Source organism: Lepidochelys kempii, chromosome 28 (assembly GCF_965140265.1).
Source record: "Lepidochelys kempii isolate rLepKem1 chromosome 28, rLepKem1.hap2, whole genome shotgun sequence".
NCBI lineage: Eukaryota > Metazoa > Chordata > Testudines > Cheloniidae > Lepidochelys > Lepidochelys kempii.
The window spans coordinates 711966-733976 of record NC_133283.1 but is presented as its reverse complement, the minus strand read 5'-3'; the positions used below and the strand labels follow the sequence as shown (position 1 = coordinate 733976).

General features: G+C 59.0%; 1 protein-coding gene across 1 annotated transcript in view; it reads right to left on the bottom strand.

Annotated features, from left to right (window-relative positions):
* The window catches only part of DNAH2 (dynein axonemal heavy chain 2), a 98945-nt gene that overhangs the window by 33002 nt on the left and 43932 nt on the right, over positions 1-22011 (bottom strand). The window contains exons 29-48 of the mRNA XM_073326794.1: positions 19568-19748; positions 19006-19144; positions 16815-17032; positions 16220-16318; positions 15313-15438; positions 14504-14614; positions 13951-14139; positions 9662-9765; positions 9078-9267; positions 8619-8799; positions 8308-8435; positions 7003-7155; positions 6695-6820; positions 5800-6018; positions 5393-5510; positions 3258-3394; positions 3034-3171; positions 2469-2627; positions 1518-1670; positions 1116-1207 (exon numbers count right to left, since the gene is read on the bottom strand). Coding sequence (XP_073182895.1) covers positions 1116-1207; positions 1518-1670; positions 2469-2627; positions 3034-3171; positions 3258-3394; positions 5393-5510; positions 5800-6018; positions 6695-6820; positions 7003-7155; positions 8308-8435; positions 8619-8799; positions 9078-9267; positions 9662-9765; positions 13951-14139; positions 14504-14614; positions 15313-15438; positions 16220-16318; positions 16815-17032; positions 19006-19144; positions 19568-19748 — 2961 coding nt within the window. The remainder of the gene's footprint in view (positions 1-1115; positions 1208-1517; positions 1671-2468; positions 2628-3033; positions 3172-3257; positions 3395-5392; positions 5511-5799; positions 6019-6694; positions 6821-7002; positions 7156-8307; positions 8436-8618; positions 8800-9077; positions 9268-9661; positions 9766-13950; positions 14140-14503; positions 14615-15312; positions 15439-16219; positions 16319-16814; positions 17033-19005; positions 19145-19567; positions 19749-22011) is intronic.

Here is a 22011-nt window from a genome sequence, read left to right as displayed (position 1 = left end):
ATTGCGTCCAATTCTGGTGCCACATTCCAGGACAGAGGTGGACAAATTGGAAAGTCCAGAGAAAAGCAACAAAAATTATGAAAGGTCTAGAAAACACGACCTCTGAGGGAAGACAGAAAAACTTGGATTTGTTTAGTCTGGAGAAGAGAAGACTGAGAGGGGACATTATAACAGTTTTCGAGTACATAAAAGGTTGTTACAAGGAGGAGGGAGAAAAATTGTTCTCGTTAACCTCTGAGGCTAGGACAAGAAGCAATGGGCTTAAATTGCAGCCAGGGCGGTTTAGGTTGGACATTGGAAAAATGTCCTGTTACGATGATTAAGCACAGGAATAAATTGCCCAGGGAGGTTGTGGGATCTCCATCGTTGGAGGTTTTTAAAAGCAGGTTGGACAAACCCGTCAGGGATGGTCTAGATAATACTTAGTCCTGCCATGAGGGCAGGGGACTGGACTAGAGGACCTCTCGAGGTCCCTTCCAGCCCTACGATTCTATGATGGCTGGTATGACTCTACAAAGACATGTGATGTGACCACATGTCTCTAGACTCCATCTTGGGATGGCAGTAATTTTCCACAGACCAGTCTGGGAACCAAGCTTTGAAACAAAGGGCTCCTGCCCTAGGCAAAAGCTACATAAGGGAGGGAGTGACATCAACCGGGGTTCTTCGCACGCCACCCAAGACTCCTGGAAACACCTGCGGAGCAAAGACTGACCGGAGGGGAGTGCTGGACCCAGGCTAAAGGGATTTTTAGCCTGTGAATGGAACACCTGGGGATTCCAAGCAGGAAGCAAGTGTGGTTTGTCCCTTAAGGATCTGCAGCCAGCTTGTATCATCACTGAGGGTGAGGATCTGCTATTCAGATCTGATCTATGTAGTATATTAAGCTTAGTTTGCAGGTTTTGTTTATTTGGTAGGTAATCTGCCTTGATCTGTTTGCTACCCCTTAGAATCACTTAAAATCGATCTTTTGTAGGAGATCCCCAGAGTGTGCACTTCTCCCCACAAGGTTAGGACCCCCACTTTTCCTGCTCAGACTCCAGCTGAGGCCCCGGGACATGAGATGAGAGCCCAGTCCTGCCCCCCGTCTCGGCCCCCAGCGACCAGTTACTCACTTGGCTGGGTACCTCCACATTTTGGGCAGCTTGTCCTCAAACGAGGCCCAGTTCTTCCTCTTGGGGTCGACAAAATACTCGTAAACGGTGTCCTGCGGAGAGCAGGGAGAGCATGTGAGGGGCCTGGCCTGGGAGTGCCCAACTCGCAGCCACCAAGGGGATCAGGCTCTGGGCTCAGCAGCGCCTTAGAGCTGGGGACTACGGGGGGGCTTGAGGTGTCAATGCCGATAAGAGAGATGGAAGCGGGGCAGGAAAGGGAGGAAATGACTGGAGCTGCTCATCCCGGCAAGCGCTGTCCCTCTTCCCTTCCCCTATTGGCCATTCCACACCCCCCCATCACTCTCTTGGCTCTGCTCTGGTCACAGCACCACCGTTCCTCTGGGCTCCCTCATGCCCAGGGACCTTGTTAGGGAAGGAGCCTTCCATCTCTCGCAGGTAGCTGTCAATCTTCTTCCTGCCCTCCTCGTCCACCGCCGCGCACACGGACCAGATCATACTGAAGACAAAGTACATTTCCACCACCGTGGTGTAGTTGTCTCCATCTGCTGGGTTCACCTGGAAAGCAAGAGACGGGAACCCGGCACTGAGCTGGCTTTCTAACCTTACCGCAGGCTACCAGAGCATTCCCCATAAACACACTGACACACACGGAACATAGGGTGACACGGCAAGAATTTGGGGTTGGTCCTGCTTTGAGCATGGGGTTGGATTAGATGACCTCCTGAGGTCTCTTCCAACCCTAATCTTCTAAGTATTCCATGTTGATATACTCAGAACATCAGGCTGCAAAATGGGGAGTTCTAGGTTGGCATACCCTGTACATCAGGAGCCATGATGGGTGAGCTGTAGGTTGACACACCCAGAACCTTTAAACTCTGAGTTCAAATGACCAGGACCCAGTGAATCAGTCTTTATTTCTTCTCTCCCTACTTGGTACTTGTGTATCCTCCAAGGTCAGGAGGCTTTGCTGGCCAATGGTGCCGTGGCCGTAAGGGGTGACGAGAACACGGAGAGGCTGAGAAACAAGGGGGTGCCAGAGCACTAGCTACTAGGGACGATTCTTAAACCAAACTCTGCTACAGAAACTCCTGCTCTGGATTCTGAAGGGTTGGCTTCCCAGTTCCCCACAGCAGGGTCCCTCTGTTGACTTAAGAGGAGTCACTCCTGGTTTACAACAGTGGGATCACAGTCAAGGAGTAGCGCTCGTGCTGATTACCATGCCCAGACACATGGGTACCATGGGTGCAAAGGAGCCCAGCCAGCGTACGAAAGCCCCCTGCTCCGAGCGATGGTAGCGACAGGCGGAAAGGCAGCCACTGGGAGCGTGAGGGTGGGTTCCAGTCTGCTACTTACCCCGTTCTCTGGGGTGGCCAGAGCAGAGAAGAGCTTGCAGAGAGACACGATCCCACTGTACTCGGGGATGGGGACCAGCTCCTCGCAGTTCTCCTTCTTGAAGGTCAGCATCTTGTTGATGAACTTGTCAAACATTCGCTGCAGAGCTTCCGCCTCCCCCTGAGGAGGGAGGGACTCAGAGCAAAGCTCCCGCACAGGCTCCCACCACATCCACGGAGGCTCGCAGGCTGGTTTGGGCTATTCCACTCCTGGGCTCCCCACCACAGCTCAGCTGGTGCCCCTCACTCCCGACCTGCAGCCCCTACCCCAGTTCAAGCCCTGGGCCCCCCCAGCTCTGCCAGTGCCCCTCACTCCCAACCCGCAGCTCCAGCACTGGGCTCACACACCCGGCTCTGCCAGTGCCCCTCAGCCCAAATCCACCGCCCCTCCTCCTTGCAGCACCGACTGCCCTGGAAAAGCCCCACTCCCTGCAGCACAGCGCCCCCTAGCGCTGCATTGGGCACTGACGACCAGGACAGCGCCCCCTGCTGAGTCCCTGCCTCATTCTCCCCGCACTGCCGAGCACCTTGGGGCGCTTCTCGATCCAGGAGTGGACGTAGGGTTTCCAGCCCAGGTCGCTGTAGTCTGTGTAAACCATCCCGCAGCGGGAGACGGTGGCAGGCGAGGCCACCGCTAGGTTCTCCACCTCGAAGAGCAGCGAGACCTAGAGAAGGGACAGGATCAGCCTGGGCGGCCCGCTGCCTTCCTGGTCCCGGCCCAGGTGGTCAGAGCAGCCCCGGGGGGACTTGCCTGCTCGGGCATGGAGATCCGCTCCCCGTTGATCAGGGTCAAGACTTTGTTGTCGTCCATGACCGAGTTCATGCTCTCGATCCACAGGGTGTCCACCGGCCCGTCAAACAGGATCCACTTCTCATCGGGCTTCTCGTCTAGCGGGGCCGGGAGAGCAGGGGAAGCCCCCTTAGCGCTCAGGGAGGAGCAGCCCGGGGAGCTCCTCACCCTTGCCCCAAAGCTCTGCCTTCCAGCCCACGCTGCTCCCCCCGATCCGCTCCCACTGCCCTCAAGGTGCCCTCGGGCCTCCGACAGCAGCGCCACCAACAGAGGCTGGGATCAGAGCTGAGCTGGCGGTGCTGGGACATGAGATGAAACGGAGATGGGCATGTGCCACCCAGCGATGGAACGGCGCTGCGGGTCGGGGGTGAGGGGCACTGGCAGGGCTGGGGGCAGGCCAGGGCTGGGCTGGCAGGGGCTGCAGGTCGGGAGTGAGGGGCAGCAGCTCGCACACCCACACGCTAACACTGCCATACGAAGCGAGACTCAATGGCACCTTGCCCGGGCATCAGGTGTGAATTGGAACCAGGGCCCTGGTGGGCACCAGCCCCATCCCCCTTCCCCTGCGCTGAGCCAGCCAGTTGCCCTGGCTGCACTCCAGCCGCCTGTCACCTCTCCGTCATCCTTAATTACCAGCGATATTGGGGTCAGGCCGAGGCCCGCCCCCTCCCCCGTCTCCTAGTAACGGCAGAACTCTCACATGCCACCGCAGCCTGGCACGCACATGCCACCGCAGCCTGGCACGCACATGCCACCCCCGACCCCCCCCGGCGTGCAAACCAAATCTCCCGGGCCCCACGGGGAGAGCCAGCCACAAGACCGTGGGTCGCCGAGCTGCCGCACGTGGCAGGGGCACCCCCATGCGGCGCCGGTGGGTACAGCCTGGCATCCAGTGCCCACGCAGCATGGCATGCCGGGCCGGGGGCACCGGACAGCACGCTCCAGGGGCAGCCCAGCACCTGGCGCCTGGACACATGCCAGTCTCCCAGAGAGGGGCAGGCCAGCGGAGAGAGTGGCACAGACCAGCCAGAGTGAGGAGCAGAAAGCAGCACACAGGGATTTGGAAAAGCCACCAACCCACCCCTCTCTGCCCGCTCCTATTGGCATACCCTGCCCCCGGGCCCGGCCCCCCTCTCTGCCCGCTCCTATTGGCATACCCTGCCCCCGGGCCCGGCCCCCCTCTCTGCCCGCTCCTATCGGCCGTGCCCTGCCCCCGGGCCCGGCCCCCCTCTCTGCCCGCTCCTATCGGGCGTGCCCTGCCCCCGGGCCCGGCCCCCCTCTCTGCCCGCTCCTATCGGCCGTGCCCTGCCCCCGGGCCCGGCCCCCCTCTCTGCCCGCTCCTATCGGCCGTGCCCTGCCCCCGGGCCTGGCCCCCTCTCTGCCCGCTGCTATCGGGCGTACCCTGCCCCCGGGCCCGGCCCCCCTCTCTGCCCGCTCCTATTGGCGTACCCTGCCCCGGGCCCGGCCCCCCTCTCTGCCCGCTCCTATCGGCCGTGCCCTGCCCCCGGGCCCGGCCCCCTCTCTGCCCGCTGCTATCGGGCGTACCCTGCCCCCGGGCCCGGCCCCCTACTCTGCCCGCTCCTATCGGCGTACCCTGCCCCAGGGCCCGGCCCCCCTCTCTGCCCGCTCCTATCGGCCGTGCCCTGCCCCCGGGCCCGGCCCCCCTCTCTGCCCGCTCCTATCGGCCGTGCCCTGCCCCCGGGCCCGGCCCCCCTCTCTGCCCGCTCCTATCGGCGTACCCTGCCCCCGGGCCCGGCCCCCCTCTCTGCCCGCTCCTATCGGCGTACCCTGCCCCCGGGCCCGGCCCCCCTCTCTGCCCGCTCCTATCGGCGTACCCTGCCCCCGGGCCCGGCCCCCCTCTCTGCCCGCTCCTATCGGGCGTAACCTGCCCCCCGGCCCGGCCCCCCTCTCTGCCCGCTGCTATCGGGCGTACCCTGCCCCCCGGCCCGGCCCCCCTCTCTGCCCGCTCCTATCGGGCGTACCCTGCCCCCCGGCCCGGCCCCCCTCTCTGCCCGCTCCTATCGGCCGTGCCCTGCCCCCCTCTCTTGGCTGCCGCTCACGCCTGGCCCTGGCCCCCCTTGGCCGGCTGCAGGTACCTGCGCAGGCCGTCCGCATGACGCTGGACAGAATGCCGTCTGTCCACTCATTGGTGCTGAGGTCATACTCTCCATACAGCTCGCCCAGGGACACGGCCTTTGGGTTCAGGGGGAAGTCCTGCCGTTCCCAGCCGCCAGCCGGAGGGGAGAGAAGCACATGGACACCACAGGGGCAGGGCACAGTCAGAAGGGGGCGGGAAGCCAGAGACCCCTGCCCAGCCCCAGCCAGGAATCCCAGACAGTGGAGACAGGAAAAGCCCTCTGCCGCCACCCTGGTGCCAGAGCAGGACGGCCCCCCACGTCTATGCCCACTGGAGATGGCCCCAGCCCCCCACCCACGGACGGTGCAGCCTCGGGGTTCACACGTGACCAGTCCCCAGCCCTGGGAACGGGCAGCGCCCACTGACCCTGACGAGGTTGTAGGCGGTGTCCCCGCTCCGGCACAGGGCGGACATGGTGGCCTGCAGCGTGCGCCAGGTGACTGTCTTGCCGCTGCCCGTGTTGCCCACGATCATGGTGGAGTGGCGGGAGTTCTTGGTCTCGTAGAGCTGGATAACCTTGGTGATGGTGAAGGGCGTCACCTGGAGCCCCATCCCCTTCAGCTCCTGCTCGATGGCTTCCTTCAGCTGCAGAGACAGGGCCTGTCCTGGGGTGACCAGTCCCAGCCACAGAGCAGGGAGCCCAGGGACGGCGCATGGCCCAAGGCAACCCTGGAAGGGCCAGAGCCTGGAGTGGCCCCCTCCAGCAGCAACAGGCACGCCTGGACTGAGCTCATGCACCCAAGGGGGCAGGCTACAAAGCACAGCCTTCCCTGGCCCTCCCGCCGCGTTACACACATTCAGTAATGAGGCCCCACCGCCCGCAGCCGACTAGAACTATCCCCATTCCACACATGGGAGAAACTGAGGTACAGAGAGGTCAGATGGCAAGTGAGAGAAAGAGAGAGAAAACACAATCCTGCTCTAACCCCTAGACCCCGCTCCCCTCCCAGAACCAGGAAAGAACCAAGAAGTCCTGGCTCCCAGCCCCCCTGCTCTAACCCCTAGACTCCACTCCCCTCCCAGAACCAGGAGAGAACCCAGGAGTCCTGGCTCCAGCCCCCCCTGCTCTAACCACTGCACCTCACTCCCCTCCGTGAGCTGGGAGCAAAACCAAGGAATCCCGGCTCCATGGCCCCTGCTCTCTGGAAGGAATTGCCTCAAAGTGCAGCCTCTCGGCACTAGAGGGCACTGGACTCCGTCTCACTTGGCTCCAGCCCTGTGGGAAGGAGCCCAGCTGAGAGACCCGGGCCGGCTAGCTGACCTTCCCGTAGTCAATGACAGGCGACTCAATGCCCGGGAAGAGGTCCTGGATGATGCCGTTGAAGAGGGGCACGTCGACTGAGGCAAGCTTGGCGATGTTCATGTCCTTCATGGCCATCAGGAGGATCTGAAAGCCACCAGGAGAGCCAGGTGAGCCGGGCACCCTCGGGTGCCGGGGATCCAGCTGGCACACTGACTGCACAGCCGAACAGCTGGCGAAACTCCCCTCCAGCGCTGCCCGTGCCATCCCGACACTGCCTGGCACAGCCCCTGGCCCTCCCCAAGTGCAGGATGCCAGGGGCACCTCACCTCTTCGTCGGTGATGTCAGGGTGCACCCGGCGCTTCTTCCCAGCGTAGCGGAGCAGCGACGTCAGCGCCCGCAGGCCAAAGTCGTAGTGGTCCTGCTTGGACAGCTGCTGCACTGCCAGCGAATACAGGGTGTAGACCTTCTTCGCCAGGAGCTGGGACAGAGCGGAGCCCATCAGCGGGGGGCGAGGCCGCCAGGGAACCAGGCTTCGGAGCGGGCATCTCGCTACGAGCCCTGGGAACCCCCAACTCACCCCAGGCTGCCGTGCGCCAGCTGGGAAAGGCCCCGCCTCCTGTCCCCTGACCCCCATTGCTCCAACCTGGGGCCATACCAGAGCCAGCACCCCCAAGAGCAGAAACCCCCTCACCCTGGCCGGATGGGAGCCCATGCCACCCAGACAGGAAAGGCTCCATGTCCCATTCTCCACCCCCTGAGCCAGCCGGTCCCCCCATCTTGGGGCCGGATGGGAGCCCATGCCACCCAGATGGGAAAGACTGCGTGTCCCATTCTCTGAGCCAGCTGGTCCCCCCAGTCTGGGGCCGGATGGGAGCCCACGCTCCTGGACGGGAAAGGCCCCGTGTCCCATTCTCTGAGCCAGCCGGTCCCCCCAGTCTGGGGCCGGATGGGAGCCCACGCTCCTGGACGGGAAAGGCCCCGTGTCCCATTCTCTGAGCCGGCTGGTCCCCCCAGTCTGGGGCCGGATGGGAGCCCACGCTCCTGGAAGGGAAAGGCCCCGTGTCCCATTCTCTGAGCCGGCTGGTCCCCCCAGTCTGGGGCCGGATGGGAGCCCACGCTCCTGGACGGGAAAGGCCCCGTGTCCCATTCTCTGAGCCGGCTGGTCCCCCCAGTCTGGGGCCGGATGGGAGCCCACGCTCCTGGAAGGGAAAGGCCCCGTGTCCCATTCTCTGAGCCGGCTGGTCCCCCCAGTCTGGGGCCGGATGGGAGCCCATGCTCCTGGAAGGGAAAGGCCCCGTGTCCCATTCTCTGAGCCAGCCAGTGCCCCCATTCTGGGGCCGGATGGGAGCCAATGCCACCCAGACGGGAAAAGCCCCATGTCCCATTCTCTGAGCCAGCCGGTCCCCCCAGTCTGGGGCCGGATGGGAGCCCACACTCCTGGACGGGAAAGGCCCCGTGTCCCATTCTCTGAGCCAGCCGGTCCCCCCAGTCTGGGGCCGGACGGGAGCCCACGCTCCTGGACGGGAAAGGCCCTGTGTCCCATTCTCTGAGCCCGACACACTGACCAGGCCATCAGCGTTCCCAGCAAGGGCGACTCTCTGAGCCCCCACGGCCCCAGGCCTGCAAGTACCTTACAGTTGCTGAACCCTTCTCCGAAGAGGATGATCTCTGCGATGAGCGTGGAGTCCGGCACCACCATGGAGATGGGGCGGAACATGGACTTGAGGTTGTCGGGCAGCTCTGTCCGTCCGGCGTAACCTGCCCCGTGGCACCCAGCAACACATTAGCCCTGGCCACCTGCCATCTCCGCCCCACTCCCTTTACCCCAACCCCAGGCCCGGGAGGCTGAGCCGAGGCCCCTGCATAGGGACGGGCCAGACTTGGGCTCTTCCCTAGAGGCCCTGTGGTGCCCATCAGAACTCTGAATGCCGTGTCTCCCACCTGGGTTCATGGTGATGAAGATGCCACAGGACCACACCAGCTTGATCTTATGGCCCTCAAAGATGAAGGAGGTCATGTTGGCGGCCAAGGCAGAGAGAATGGAGAGGATCTGCTGGGCCACCACAGACAGCACCTCGATGTTGATGCGGTTGAACTCGTCAAAGCAGCCCCAGGCTCCTGTCTGCAGGACGAGAGGAGAAAGGTTGTGGGGGGGGGGGGGGGCGAGGGCTGCAACAGACCGATTCCTCCCATTCACACACTGCCCCATGCCCATCCATCTCACCCTGCTCCGGAGAGGGAGTGGGATCTAGTGGTTAGAGCAGGGGGGCCAGCAGCCAGGGCTCCTGGGTTCTGTCCCCAGCTCTAGGAGGGGAGTGGGTCTGGGAGTCCCAGCCCTGGGAAGTGCCCATGTGCTCTGGAGCCAGTGCAGTGGCCTGTCCTGCATCTCTGACCCCTTACCTGGGCCAGGCCCGAGTACATGCGCCCCATGGATTTATAGTCCAGGCCTTCGGAGCAGTTCACGACAATCACATACATGCCCAGGGCCTTGCCCAGGTCTTTCACAGTCTCCGTTTTCCCTGTGCCGGCAGGGCCTTTGGGAGATCCTCCCCGGTGGAGGTGGAGGGCTGTGGTCAGAGTTATGTAGCACCTGGAAAGAGAGAGGGGAGACCACGCATCAATCTCCCTGCTATCCCCACCCTGCCCCCAGGCCAGCCGCCACTGGGATCTCCTCTCTCCACCCCACTGATGTCCACCCTGCTCTTCTCCTGCCCATCCAGCCCCTCTGGAAACAGACCTAAGCTGGAGCCATCTACGTGCACTGTCGGTAGCTCAGCAGTTAGTCCCTAGCTCTCCTGTGGCACTTTCCTCAGGCGATCTCAAAGCATGCGGCCTCGTCAGTTTCACTGTCAGGGATCAAGCGATCACCTTAACTGAGCCAACGAGCTCGAAGTGCCTCTCGTGATCCCCCTGAACTCCCAGCATGCCCCGGGGGCTGCCGACCGCACCTGGAGCAGCAGGGGCTGGGCACACCATGCCTGTACCTGTCGGTGAGCGGCGTGATGACCAAGCGTCCGGAGTTCCCCAGGTACTCATAGCCGTAGGGGAACTGGGTGTTGGTTTGCCTGATGACACAGTCGTCCAGATCCTGCCGAGGGAAATGTGGGGGAAATACAGCCAGGCCTTTGGACTCCCCCACCTGCTCATGGGGCTCCCGTGACAGAGGGCAAGTAGGCACCAGGGGAGAGACTCCTCAGACTGCAGAGAGGACGGCTGTGCAGGTCCCGGGGGAATCCATCTGGCAGCCCATGAGGTCAGGTTCATGCCCTCTCCTGCCATTTACCGAGCACTGCCCACAGTACCCAGGCACTCTGCAGACACAAACCCGCCCCCCTCACCACCCCCACCAGGGGAGGTGGGTCATATCGCTGTGGAGAAAAGGAGGCACAGATGGGAAAGGGGCTTGGCCAAGGCCATGCAGCGAGTGGAGGTAGAGCTGCACAGTTCCCAGCAGGGAGCACGGGACATGGTGGAGAGCTTCGCAGGGACCCCAAGCATTGAGACCCAGAGCAGGCCTGGCTCCTCCAGCTCCCCAGGGCAGTATTGTCCCCTACAATCTAGTCCCGGGGGCGCTGTCTCAAGCAATGGGGCTCCCAACAGGTACTCCCTGGTGAAGAAAAAGGCCCGGGTAGGGACCACTGAATTGTGGAGGTAAATTCATGATGGTGTTGGAGAGAGGGTTTGGATTCTTCGACCATGGGATGTTGTTCCAGGAAGAAGGATTGCTAGGAAGAGATGGGATCCACCTAACAAAGAGAGGGAAGAGCATCTTCGCAGGCAGGCTTGTTAACCTAGTGAGGAGGGCTCTAAACTAGGTTCACTGGGGGATGGTGACCTAAGCCCGGAGGTAAGTGGGGAAGTGGGATACTGGGAGGAAACACAAGGAGGAGGGTGCAACAAGGGTGGCCTCCTGATTCATACTGAGGAAGCAGGGCAATCGGATAGTTATCTTAGGTGCCTGTACACAAACGCAAGGAGCCTGGGAAACAAGCAGGAAGAATTGGAAGTCCTGGCACAGTCAAGGAACTCTGATGTGATTGGAATAACAGACTTGGTGGGGTAGCTCACATGACTGGAGCACTGTCATGGACGGGTAGAAACTGTTCAGGAAGAACAGGCAGGGGAGGAAAGGTGGAGGAGTTGCACTGTAGGATTGCTCAGAGCTCCAGTATGAACCTGGAGAAAAGCCCGTTGAGAGTCTTTGGGTTAAGTTTAGAGGTGAGAGCAACCAGGGCGATGTCATGGTGGGCGACTGCTATAGACCACCGGACCAGGAGGATGAGGTGGACGAGGCTTTCTTTGGACAACTAACAGAAGTTTCCAGATCACAGGCCCTGGTTCTCATGAGGGACTTCAATCCCCCTGACATCTGCTGGGAGAGCAATACAGCGGTGCACGGACAATCCAGGAAGTTTTTGGGGAGTGTTGGGGACAACTTCCTGGGGCAAGTGCTGGAGGAACCAACTAGGGGCCCTGCTCCTCTTGATGGGCTGCTCACAAACAGGGAAGAATTGGTGGGGGAAGTAGAAGTGGGTGGCAACCTAGGGAATGCATCCGATGAAGTGAGCTGTAGCTCACGAAAGCTTATGCTCAAATAAATTTGTTAATCTCTAAGGTGCCACAAGTCCTCCTTTTCTTTTTGCAAACACAGACTAAAACGGCTGCTACTCTGCAACCTAGGGAACAGTGACCATGAGATGGTCTAGTTCAGGATCCTCACAAAAGGAAGGAAGGACAGTAGCAAAATACAGACCCTGGACTTTAGAAAGCAGACTTGGACTCCCTCCAGGAACTGATGGGCAGGCTCCCTTGGGAGGCTAATATGAGGGGGAAAGGAGTCCAGCAGAGCTGGCTGTATTTTAAAGAAGCCCTGTTGAGGGCACAGGAACAAACCATCCCGATGTGCAGAAAAAATAGCAAATATGGCAGGCGACCAGCTTGACTTAACAGAGAAATCTTTGGTGAGCTTAAACACAAAAAGGAAGCTTACAAGAAGTGGAAACTTGGACAGCTGACTAGGGAGCAGTATAAAAATATTGCTCGAGCATACAGAGGTGTGATCAGGAAGGCCAAAGCGCAACTGGAGTTGCAGCTAGCAAGGGATGTTAAGAGTAACAAGAAGGGTTTCTACAGGTATGTTAGCAACAGGAAGAAGGTCAGGAAAGTGTGGGACCCTTACTGAATGGGGGAGGCAACCTAGTGACAGAGGATGTGGAAAAAGCTAATGTACTCAATGCTTTTTTTGCCTTGGTCTTCACAGACAAGGTCAGCTCCCAGACTGCTGCACTGGGCAGCACAGTATGGGGAGGGGGTGAGCAGCCCTCAAGTGGCGAAAGAACAGGTTAAGGACTATTTAGAAAAGCTGGACGTGCACAAGTCCATGGGGCCGGATGCGCTGCATCCGAGGGCGCTGAGGGAGTTGGCTGATGTGATTGCAAAGCCATTGGCCATTATCTTTGAAAACTCATGGCAATTGGGGGAGGTGCTGGACCTGATGATTGGAAAAAGGCAAATATAGTGACCATAGAATCATAGAATATCAGGGTTGGAAGGGACCTCAGGAGGTCATCTAGTCCAACCCCCTGCTCAAAAGCAAGACCCATACCCAATTAAATCTTTAAAAAAGGGAAGAAAGAGAATCCGGGGAACTACAGACCAGTCAATCTCACTTCAGTCCCTGGAAAAATCATGGAGCAGGACCTCAGGGAATCCATTTTGAAGCACTTGGAGGAGAGGAAAGTGATCAGGAACAGTCAACATGGATTCACCAAGGGCAAGTCATGTCTGACCAACCGGATTGCCTTCTATGATGAGATAACTGGCTCTGTGGATATGGGGAAAGCGATGGATGTGATATATCTTGACTTTAGCAAAGCTTCTGATACGGTCTCCCACAGTATTCTTGCCAGCAAGTTAAAGAAGTCTGGGCTGGATGAATGGACTATAAGGTGGATAGAAAGCTGGCTAGATCATCAGGCTCAAAGGGTAGTGATCAATGGCTCGATGTCTAGTTGGCAGCCGGTATCAAGTAGAGTGCCCCAGAAGTCAGTCCTTGGGCCGTTTTTGTTCAACATCTTCATTAATGATCTGGATGATGGGATGGATTGCACCCTCAACAAGTTTGCCGATGACACTTATCTGGGAGGAGAGGTAGATACGCTGGAGGGTAGGGATAGGGTCCAGAGTCACCTAGACAAATTGGAGGATTGGGCCAAAAGAAATGTGATGAGGTTCAACAAAGACAAGTGCAGAGTCCTGCACTTAGGATGGAAGAATCCCAGGCACCGCTACAGACTACGGACCAAATGGCTCGGAAGCAGTTCTGCAGAAAAGGACCTAGGAGTTACAGTGGATGAGAAGCTGGATACGAGTCAGCAGTGTGCCCTTGTTGCCAAGGCCAAAGGCATATTGGGCTGTATTAGTAGGAGCATTGCCAGCAGATCGAGGGAAGTGATTATTCCCCTCTACTCGGCACTGGTGAGGCCACATCTGGCCAGAAGGGATGTGGACAAATTGGAGAGAGTCCAGCGGAGGGCAAAGAAAATGAATAGGGGACTGGGGCACATCACTTACGAGGAGAGACTGAGGGAACTGGGGTTGTTTAGTCTGCAGAAGAGAAGAGTGAGGGGGGATTTGGTTGCAGCCTTCAACTGCCTGAAGGAGGGTCCAAAGAGGATGGAGCTCGGCTGTTCTCAGTGGTGGCAGATGACAGAACGAGGAGTAATGATCTCATGTTGCAGTGGGGAGGTCTAAGTTGGATATTAGGAAACACTGTTTCACGAGGAGGGTGGTGAAGCACTGGAATGGGTTCCCTAGGGAGGTGATGGAATCTCCATCCTTAGAGGTTTTCAAGGTCCGGCTTGACAAAGCCCTGGCTGGGACGATTTAGTTGGCGTTGATCCTGCTTTGAGCAGGGGGTTGGACTAGACACCTCCTGAGGTTCCTTCCAACCCTGATCTTCTATGATTCTATATTGGATCCTGTCCCTGGCAATGGACCCCGGGGGGCAGCCCAAAGGGGAAGTGAGGGGGTGACGCAGAGCCGGGTGGCTGAGGCAGCTAGCGAGAACGAGGAGGCTAATGGCCCAAGCAGGACGGCAAACCACAGGGAATTACAGGTACGTTGGAGGCAACGTCTCCTCTGCTCAGCACGGCTGCGGAGGCTGAACAGCAGGGGGCAGCGATGCGGACGCAGGGGCGGCAGAACTAGCCCCATGAACACACTCTCCCCAGCAGGCGGAAATCTAGCCAGCAGGGCGCAGCGTGGGCCTCACCTTGTCCCAGTACAGGCGGAGCTGGCTCAGCCATTCGAAGGACGTCACGTCCATCAAGCTGGTCTTGTAGAGCTTCTCTATGACGTCCCGCGCGTGGATTTCCACCGTCACCAGAGCAACGATCTTCAGGCGCATGATCTTGGTCAGATTGCCCCGGATGGCCTCCGAGTATTTATTCAGCAGCGACACCTAGCGAGGAAACGGCCAGTGGTCGGGGAGCCCGCTGTACCCGCCCAGTGCGCACCAAGGGGGTAAGAAGAGCACCATGGGGAAGCCCTGCTGCCAGCGACAGGGCAGGGGAAGATTCCCCATCTGAACACACCGATCGGGGAGAGGGAGAAAGTGTTTGAGTGACTGTATGAACTGGGTACGACTGTGAACAGGTGTGACACAGGTGTATATGCACAGGAACATGACAAGGTCCTCTGCAAGCGAGAGCCAATGTACGTGAGGGCGTGTAGTAGTGAGCAACATGCGAGTACGCGAGCGTGCCCTGGAGGGCCAGTGACTGCGTGCGAATGTGTGCATGGCTGTGCCACGCTCTCCCCTTCACCTGCTTCTTCTTCATGACCTTGAGGAATTTCTTGTCCCCTCGCTCCTTGCAGTTGGCCAGGCACTTGGTGACGTCCGTCGTCCACTGGATCTGGCTGGCAGTGATCACCATCTGCAAGAGACAAGGGGTGGGGTGGTGGAGGGAGGGGCACTGGCAAATCCCCTCTTCCCCAGCCCCCCCAAGCTGTCAGTTCTGGGGAGCCGCCTGCCCACAGACCTCCAACACCCTAAACCTAGGAATGACCATTCATCCTGGGCCCCACGTCCCTCCTCCTCCGCTCAGCCTGATCACTTCTGCACTTAGTGTGCCTTCCCCCCAGCCTAGGGGCTCTGAGCACTTTACCCAGGGGGGTCAGGGTCACTGGATCCCTTTTACGCAGGGGAACACTGAGGCCCATGCAGGGAAAGTGATTTTCCCAGCTCTGGCAGAATGAAATCCAGGATATGGAGCCCAGCAGTTCTAATTCCCTAGTGCCTGCTCTAACCCCTCCTCAGAGCTGGGGATAGAACCCAGGAGTCCTGGCTCCCAGCACCCCCTCCTCTAACCACTAGCTCCACTCCCCTCCCAGAGCCGGGACGAGAACCCAGGAGTCCTGACACTCAAGCCTCTGCTCTAAAATTCTGAACCCTCCTCCCTGTGTTCAACTGAGTGGCTGGGCAGAGGCCCACCAAATTCATTTCACGGATGACCTGCGCCCATGCAGCGTACCAAAGGCCTGATCCAACCCACGTCAATAGAAAGACTCCCGCTGACTTCAGTGGAGCTGGATCAGCCCAGAGGCCACCCCGAGCCGCTGCCCCATCTGTTACCTGTCCGGCCCACTCCTTCACCCACTTGTCCCTTTTCGTCAGCATCTTCTTCAGGGCCAGGCGGCAGTTTCTCAGCAGCTCCTTCAGGGTCCAGCGCATGGCCCGCTCCACGTCACACAGCCACTCCTGGGAGGCAGGCAGACGAGGGGCTGAGGGGACATCTACACTGCAGGCTAGTTTCAGTAACAGCACCAGCGTAGCCCTGGCAGCAGGGCTCTGGCACAGGCTAGCTGCTTGGGTGTCAATCCAGCTAGCTAGTCACCCCTCTGACTGCCGTGTAGACAGGGTTTGGGACGGGGCTGGGAGCTATCCTAGGCTCTTTGCTCTGAGGGGAGTGATGGAGCTGGAAGGGGAAGAGGGGGTTTTCCCGGCAGCACCCTCTGCGGGACAAGGCAACCCGATTCCTTAGTGCCAACGTCATCTCCCTCTCAAAGCGGAAGATGCTGACCCAGGGCCTGGAGCCTGGGGGCAGAGGGGATTTCACAACGCAGGGCTGGAAGGGGAGAGGGGCTGGCACCCGCAGCCGGAAGGCTGCCGCAGACCCCGGAGCGGGAGTGATTTAGAATTGGATCGTACCGGGGCTGGAAGCCAGCGGAGGTGCCCGAGGATGGGCTGGTGCATGCGGGGCATAAGGGGAAGACACTCCGCTGGGAGAGGCGCCGTAGAAGCCGGCCGATGCTCCCCCACGGTGCCTTTCCCACCCGCCCCACCCACGCTTCCCGCTGCACCTCAGCCCCCATTTCCCCTCCCTCATCTCCCCCCTCTCACCATGCCCCCATGAGCCTGAAACAGCACCTCACGGCTGCAGTGCACCCACTGCTGAGTCAGAGGAACCAGGATTGGGCCCAGGACGGGCTACCCAAAGCCCCAGCTCCCACCGCCCAGAGCTGGCCCAAAGAGCCCTCACCTCCACGGGCCCTTCCAGCAGCACCGAGTGGACGAACTCCACGTACTCCCCGTCCAAGGAGTACATGCCCACGGCTTCAGACTTGTTGCCCATTCCCACCTGAGGAATGAAGAGAATACTGATGCTCCGCCCATCCCCAGACCATCTCCGGGTGCCTCACGGATTCCCATGCTCCGGGTGAGGTGGGCATCAAGATCAGGGCCCGAGGGCGGGCCAAAGGAGGGGAAGGGGCTTGGGGGCTCAAATTCAGAGGGGCTGACAGCTGGCCGTACCAGGGCAGAAGCTGTCCCCTTCTGCTGTAACCATACGATCACGCTCCCCATCCAGAATCTATTTAGACGGGTTCCCTCATCCGGCACTGAGATGCAGCCGCCTCCGGACTGGGATGCATCAGCTGTTTATAGAGGGATCCCCAGCATTGTTAAACAGAAGCGAAGGAGAATCCCCCCTCTGGATGAAAGGTCCGGGGGCTTTGTGGGAGCCAAATTGCACCACCCAGGTTGGGATTTAGCCAAGACTGCGGGGTTGAATGGGGAGAAGGACCAGGGGCTCTGCACAAAGCAGGAGGAGGCTGGGCCTGGGGCTGGCTCCGGACCTTCTGGATTTTGAGGGACTTGATGTTGTCAAAGCACTTCTTGAGGTGGGGCTGGACGGCCTCGGGGTTGCGCGACTGGCCCAAGATCTCCAGCAGATCGTCGTTGGACAGGAAGTAGAAGCGGGGGAAGATGTGGCGCTTGGTCTCCAGGTACATGTCCAGGGATTTCTGGATCTCCTCCAGGGCACCGTTCATCTCCACCAGCTTGTCCAGGAGGCCTGGGGGGAAAGCGCCACGGTCCCTCTGACTCCTGCTGGCCCCACCCCAGCCAGATCACATGGTCTTCCCTCCCCGGCCCTCAGCAGCAAGGTCAAGGCCTGGCCCTCCCTCTCCAAGCCTGCCGAATGCTGCCCTGGTTTGCTTCCCACCCCAAGCATGGAACAGCCTCCCGCTCCCCTGAACCCACTCCTTTCCATTCCTGATCACCACTCCCCACCCCCATGCGGCTCTGAGTCACCCTGGCAGATCTTCAGGGTAGGAGCCCTGTTGTCTCCTGGCATCAGCCCTAGGTGCAATGAGTTTGACCAGTCTCAGCCCCAGACCTCAAGGTGCTGCAATCTTTCATCTTGCAAACAATGGCCTCGCTTTCCATTTTAACGAGAAAGGGGCCAGGAGCAAGATCGAGCCTTTTAAAGGGCGCTGCTTGCGCCAAGTGCTCTTCTGTTTAACCAGCAACGGCCCCTCTTGAGCCCCGCACCCCGCTCCCTGCAGCACATGCTAGGGACCCGGGCTCAGCACTGACTCAGAGGAGAATGACCCCCTCAGCCCCCACCCCGCTCCCTGCAGCAGAGGCCCCTAGCGCCACGCGCCCCAGACTGAACCTCCAGTCTCTCTCCCCAGGGCTTAGAGCCCTAGCACTGCGCTGAGGTCAGCGCTGATTGAGAGGGGAGCGCCCCCTACTGAGCCACCACCATGCAGCACTGAATCTCCTTTGGGGGCCTCCGAGCCAGTTACTCACAGACTCATGGAAGATTTGGGTTGGAAGGGACCTCAGGAGGTATCTAGTCCAACTCCCTGCTCAAAGAAGGACCAACCTCAAATGAATCATCCCAGGCAGGGCTTTGTCAAGCCTGACCTTAAAAACTTCTAAGGAAGGAGATTCCACCACCTCCCTGGGAAACCCATTCCAGTGTTTCACCACCCTCCTAGTGAAATAGTGTTTCCTAATATCCAACCTAGACCTCCCCCACTGCAACGTGAGACCATTACTCCTTGTCCTGTCATCTGCCACCACTGAGACCAGCCGAGCTCCCTCCTCTTTGGAACCCCCCTTCAGGTAGTTGAAGGCTGCGATCAAATCCTCCCTCACTCTTCTCTTCTGCAGACTAAACAACCCCAGTTCCCTCAGCCTCTCCTCGTAAGTCATGTGCCCCAGCCCCTGATCATTTTCGTTGCCCTCCGCTGGACTCTCTCCAATGTGTCCACATCCCTTCTGTAGTGGGGGGCCCAAAACTGGACGCAATACTCCAGATGTGGCCTAACCAGTGATGAGTAGAGGGGAATAACCACTTCCCTCCATCTGCTGGTGATGCTCCTACTAATACAGCCCAATATGCCGTTGGCCTTCTTGGCAACAAGGGCACACTGCTGACTCCTAGCCAGCTTCTCCTCCACTGTCACCCCTAGGTCCTTTTCTGCAGAACTGCTGCCTAGCCAGTCGGTCCCCAGCCTGTAGCGGTGCCGTGGATTCTTCCATCCTAAGAGCAGGACTCTGCACTTGTCCTTGCTGAACCTCATCCGATTTCTTTTGGCCCAATCCTCTAATTTGTCTAGGTCACTCTGGACCCTATCCCTACTCTCCAGCGAATCTACCTTTCCCCACAGCTTAGTGTCATCTGCGAACTTGCTGAGGGTGCAATTAATCCCATTATCCAGCTCATTAATGCAGATTATGAACAAAAACGGCCCAAGGACCGACCCCTGGGGCACTCCACTTGATACCGGCTGCCAACTAGGCATCGAGCCATTGATCACTACTTGTTAAGCCTGACGATCTACCCGGCTTTCTATCCACCTTTAGTCCTACTCCTATGGAGCAGACTCCCCTCAGGAACTAGAGACGAGAGGAGATCACAGCTCTCGGAGGAGGCCTAGTGGCAGGAAACAGGGCCTAGACTGGGTCCGGAGCGTAGAGCGGGAAGAGGCAGCTGGCTTGTGGCTGGGGTCCGGAAGGAGTGGAAGCAGCAGCTACCTGGGTAATGCGTCCCACGCAGCGCGTTGTTATCCTTGTTCAGTCTGTCCATGATGGTCTTCCAGCTGGCGTTGATCTGATCAAAGGAGGCCGACTCCCGGGGCAGCTGCTTCCGGATGTCTTCTCCCAGGAAGATGTTCTGTGGGGGGGATTGGCAGCGGAGAGAGAGAGAATGGCCCAGGAGCATTCTGCCAGGCAGGCTGCTCCCCAGCCCAGAGACCACCATGGGCCGAGCCGCTGAACCCTGAGCCACGGGCCACTGCAGCCCAGCAACCTACCGCCAGAAGAGCCCAATCCCTGACCAACGCTCTGATCTGACCCCCGCCAGGTCCAGGGGACAAAGAACCAGGCGCTGGCCCTCCTGTGAAAACTCTGCAAAGCTGACTGGTGGGCAACCTCAAATGAATCCCATGCCTAGGTCATGGCCAGGAGGGAGAGAGGGGGAGTGAAGGCAACACATCCACGCTGCGTCCAGGCCCTGCCCATCACCAGCGGGGAAGCCTGGCCCTGCATGTGGGCCCGTCAGCGAAGCGGAGGGACGCTGAGCAGGGGGGCTCCTCACCTCCAGGTACATCCACTGCCTCTGCACAGTCAGCACCATCTCGATAACCTCCAGGATGAGCGAGAGGCAGCGCTCCCAGCGGTCCACCTCCTTCTCAAAGGGTTTGACGAAGCGCGAGGCCTTCATGGTGGAGAGGGAGACCTGGTTATCCTCCAGTGCCTGGAACACCTCGTCCGTCCCCCTGCAGGAGCCAGGCAGAGGTCAGTGGGAGGCTGAAAGGCCTGGGCATACAACAAGCAGAGCGGCTACAATGTGCCTTTGGGGGCACATGGCCCGTGGCCCATTCTGCCCAAGGCCTCTCTGCAAAGGCTGCCCACAATGGGGCCCATTAGGATGGCAGTTCTGTGCTGTGGGCACCTGTCCTCATATGACGCCCCAAACTCATCTCATGTCAGGGCCACAAAAGACACCACAGAGAGGAAAACCTTTCACTCACCAGTGAGCTGGGGCTGGATTGAAGTTAGTTCCCTAGAGGGGACAGGCCCCGTGTCCCATTCCCTGCCCCCATGAGCCAGCCAGTCCCTGCCCTGGAGCCAGATGGAAGCCAGTGCCCTCCAGAGAGGAAAGGACATGCATTTCATTTCCTGACCCTCTGAGCCCCCACCTTGGGGCTGGATCAGAGTTGGGGCCCCTAGACAGGAAAGCCCCCATATCCCATTCCTTGAGCCAGCCAGTGCCCTGAGACTGGATTGGAATTGGTGACCCATAGATGTGAAAGGCCCCATATCTCATTCCCTGACCTCTTAAGCTACCTCCTGCCCCACATCCCTGGCTGATGACAGCTGGATGGAACCCACTTTGGGGTCACCTAAATCCATCCCCTTGGGGAGGTGGGGGTTAGGTTTCACCCCTCCACTTGGCTGCCAGGGAGCCTCCTGAAGACAAGCCTTGAGAAGAGTGTGAATGCCAAGGGAGGGGCACTGTACAACGCTGAGGCCGGGGAATGGATTGTTGGGTGGGGAGACCAGCTGCCATCTCGAACTGGTAATAAGTCAGGGATCAGTATGTCCTCGAGCCACGCAGACTCAGAGTCAGATATTCCTAGGTCAGAAGGGCCCATTGTGACCCCGTCTGCCCTCCTGTATTGCACGGGCCACAGGACTTCCCCAAAACAACTCCTGTGTGACCCAGAGCAGATCCTGCCCATCTCATGGAAAAACTGCCAGGCGATGTAGAATCCACAGCACCAATGGTTAGTTCCCCAGGCTGTTCAGAACGTCCACCTTATTTCCAGTCCCAGTTTGTCTAGCTTCAGCTTCCAGCCACTGGATCGTGTTAGACCTTTATCGAGGAGACTGAGGACCCCTCTAGCAAGTATTATTTCCCCACGTAATTATTGAGGGGCTGGGACCAAGTCACCCCTTCACTTCTCTGTGTGAAGCTAAGCAGATCGCGCTCCTCGAGTCTCTCACTAGGGCATGTTTTCCAATCCCTTAACCCTTCTCCTGATTCTTCGCTGACCCCTCTACAACTCATCAACATCCTTCGGAGCTGTGGACACCAGAGCTGGAGGACTCAGTATCCCAGCAGTTGTCTCACCAGTGCCACATCCAGATGGACCAGAACCTCCCGACTCCTACATGAGATTCCTCTGTTTATACGTTAGCCCTTTTGGCCCCACAGTCACACTGGGAGCTTACGCACCACGACCCACATCTCTTTTACAGAGTCCCTGCTTCCCAGGAGAGTCCCCCAGCCTGGAAGTCTGGCCTGCGTTCTTTTCTCCAAGACGTACGAGTTGACATTTGACTGTGTTAAAACACTCACTGTCTGCCAATAATCCAGATCACTCCCTGGCTGTCCCTTGTTCCTAGTCCCCCTAGACTGACACCAGTTTCTCTCTCTCTCCCTTCAGGCATAAACACATTTTCATCACAGAGCTGAGCAAGCTCTTTGCTTCCGCACTACAGACAGCCATGTGCAAGCCATGCAGCTCCCAGGTATGAACTGAACCACTGAGGGACACCCCTGCTGCAGCCAGCAACTTCAGAGGTCAGGACGTCCTCAGCAAACTCGCTCCCTGCTAATAAAACTGGGTTAGTGAGAAAGATGGATGGGAAATCTAAAGGCCATGGCCTGCCCTGCTGTTCTGATCTTCTGGAATGAAAGGAAACCATGCTTAGTGGATAATGCTGGGACTCAGGACTGCTGGGTTCTGGCTGTGGAAGAGGACTGACATCTAGCAGTCAGAGCAAGGTGGCTGGGAGCCAGGACTCCTGGGTTCTATTCCTGGCTGCGGAAGAGGAGTGGAGACTAGCAGTCAGAGCAAGAGGACTGGGAGGAGGACACTCGGGCTCTATGAGGACCAGGGGAGCGTGGTCTGGTGGTTAGAATGGGAGCTGGAAGTCAGGACCCCGAGGTCCTAGTCTCAGCTTTGGGAAGGGAAGAAGGTGTTCAAGGGAGGGTCTATCTAGCTGTACTCAGACAGAAAGAGAAACAATTAA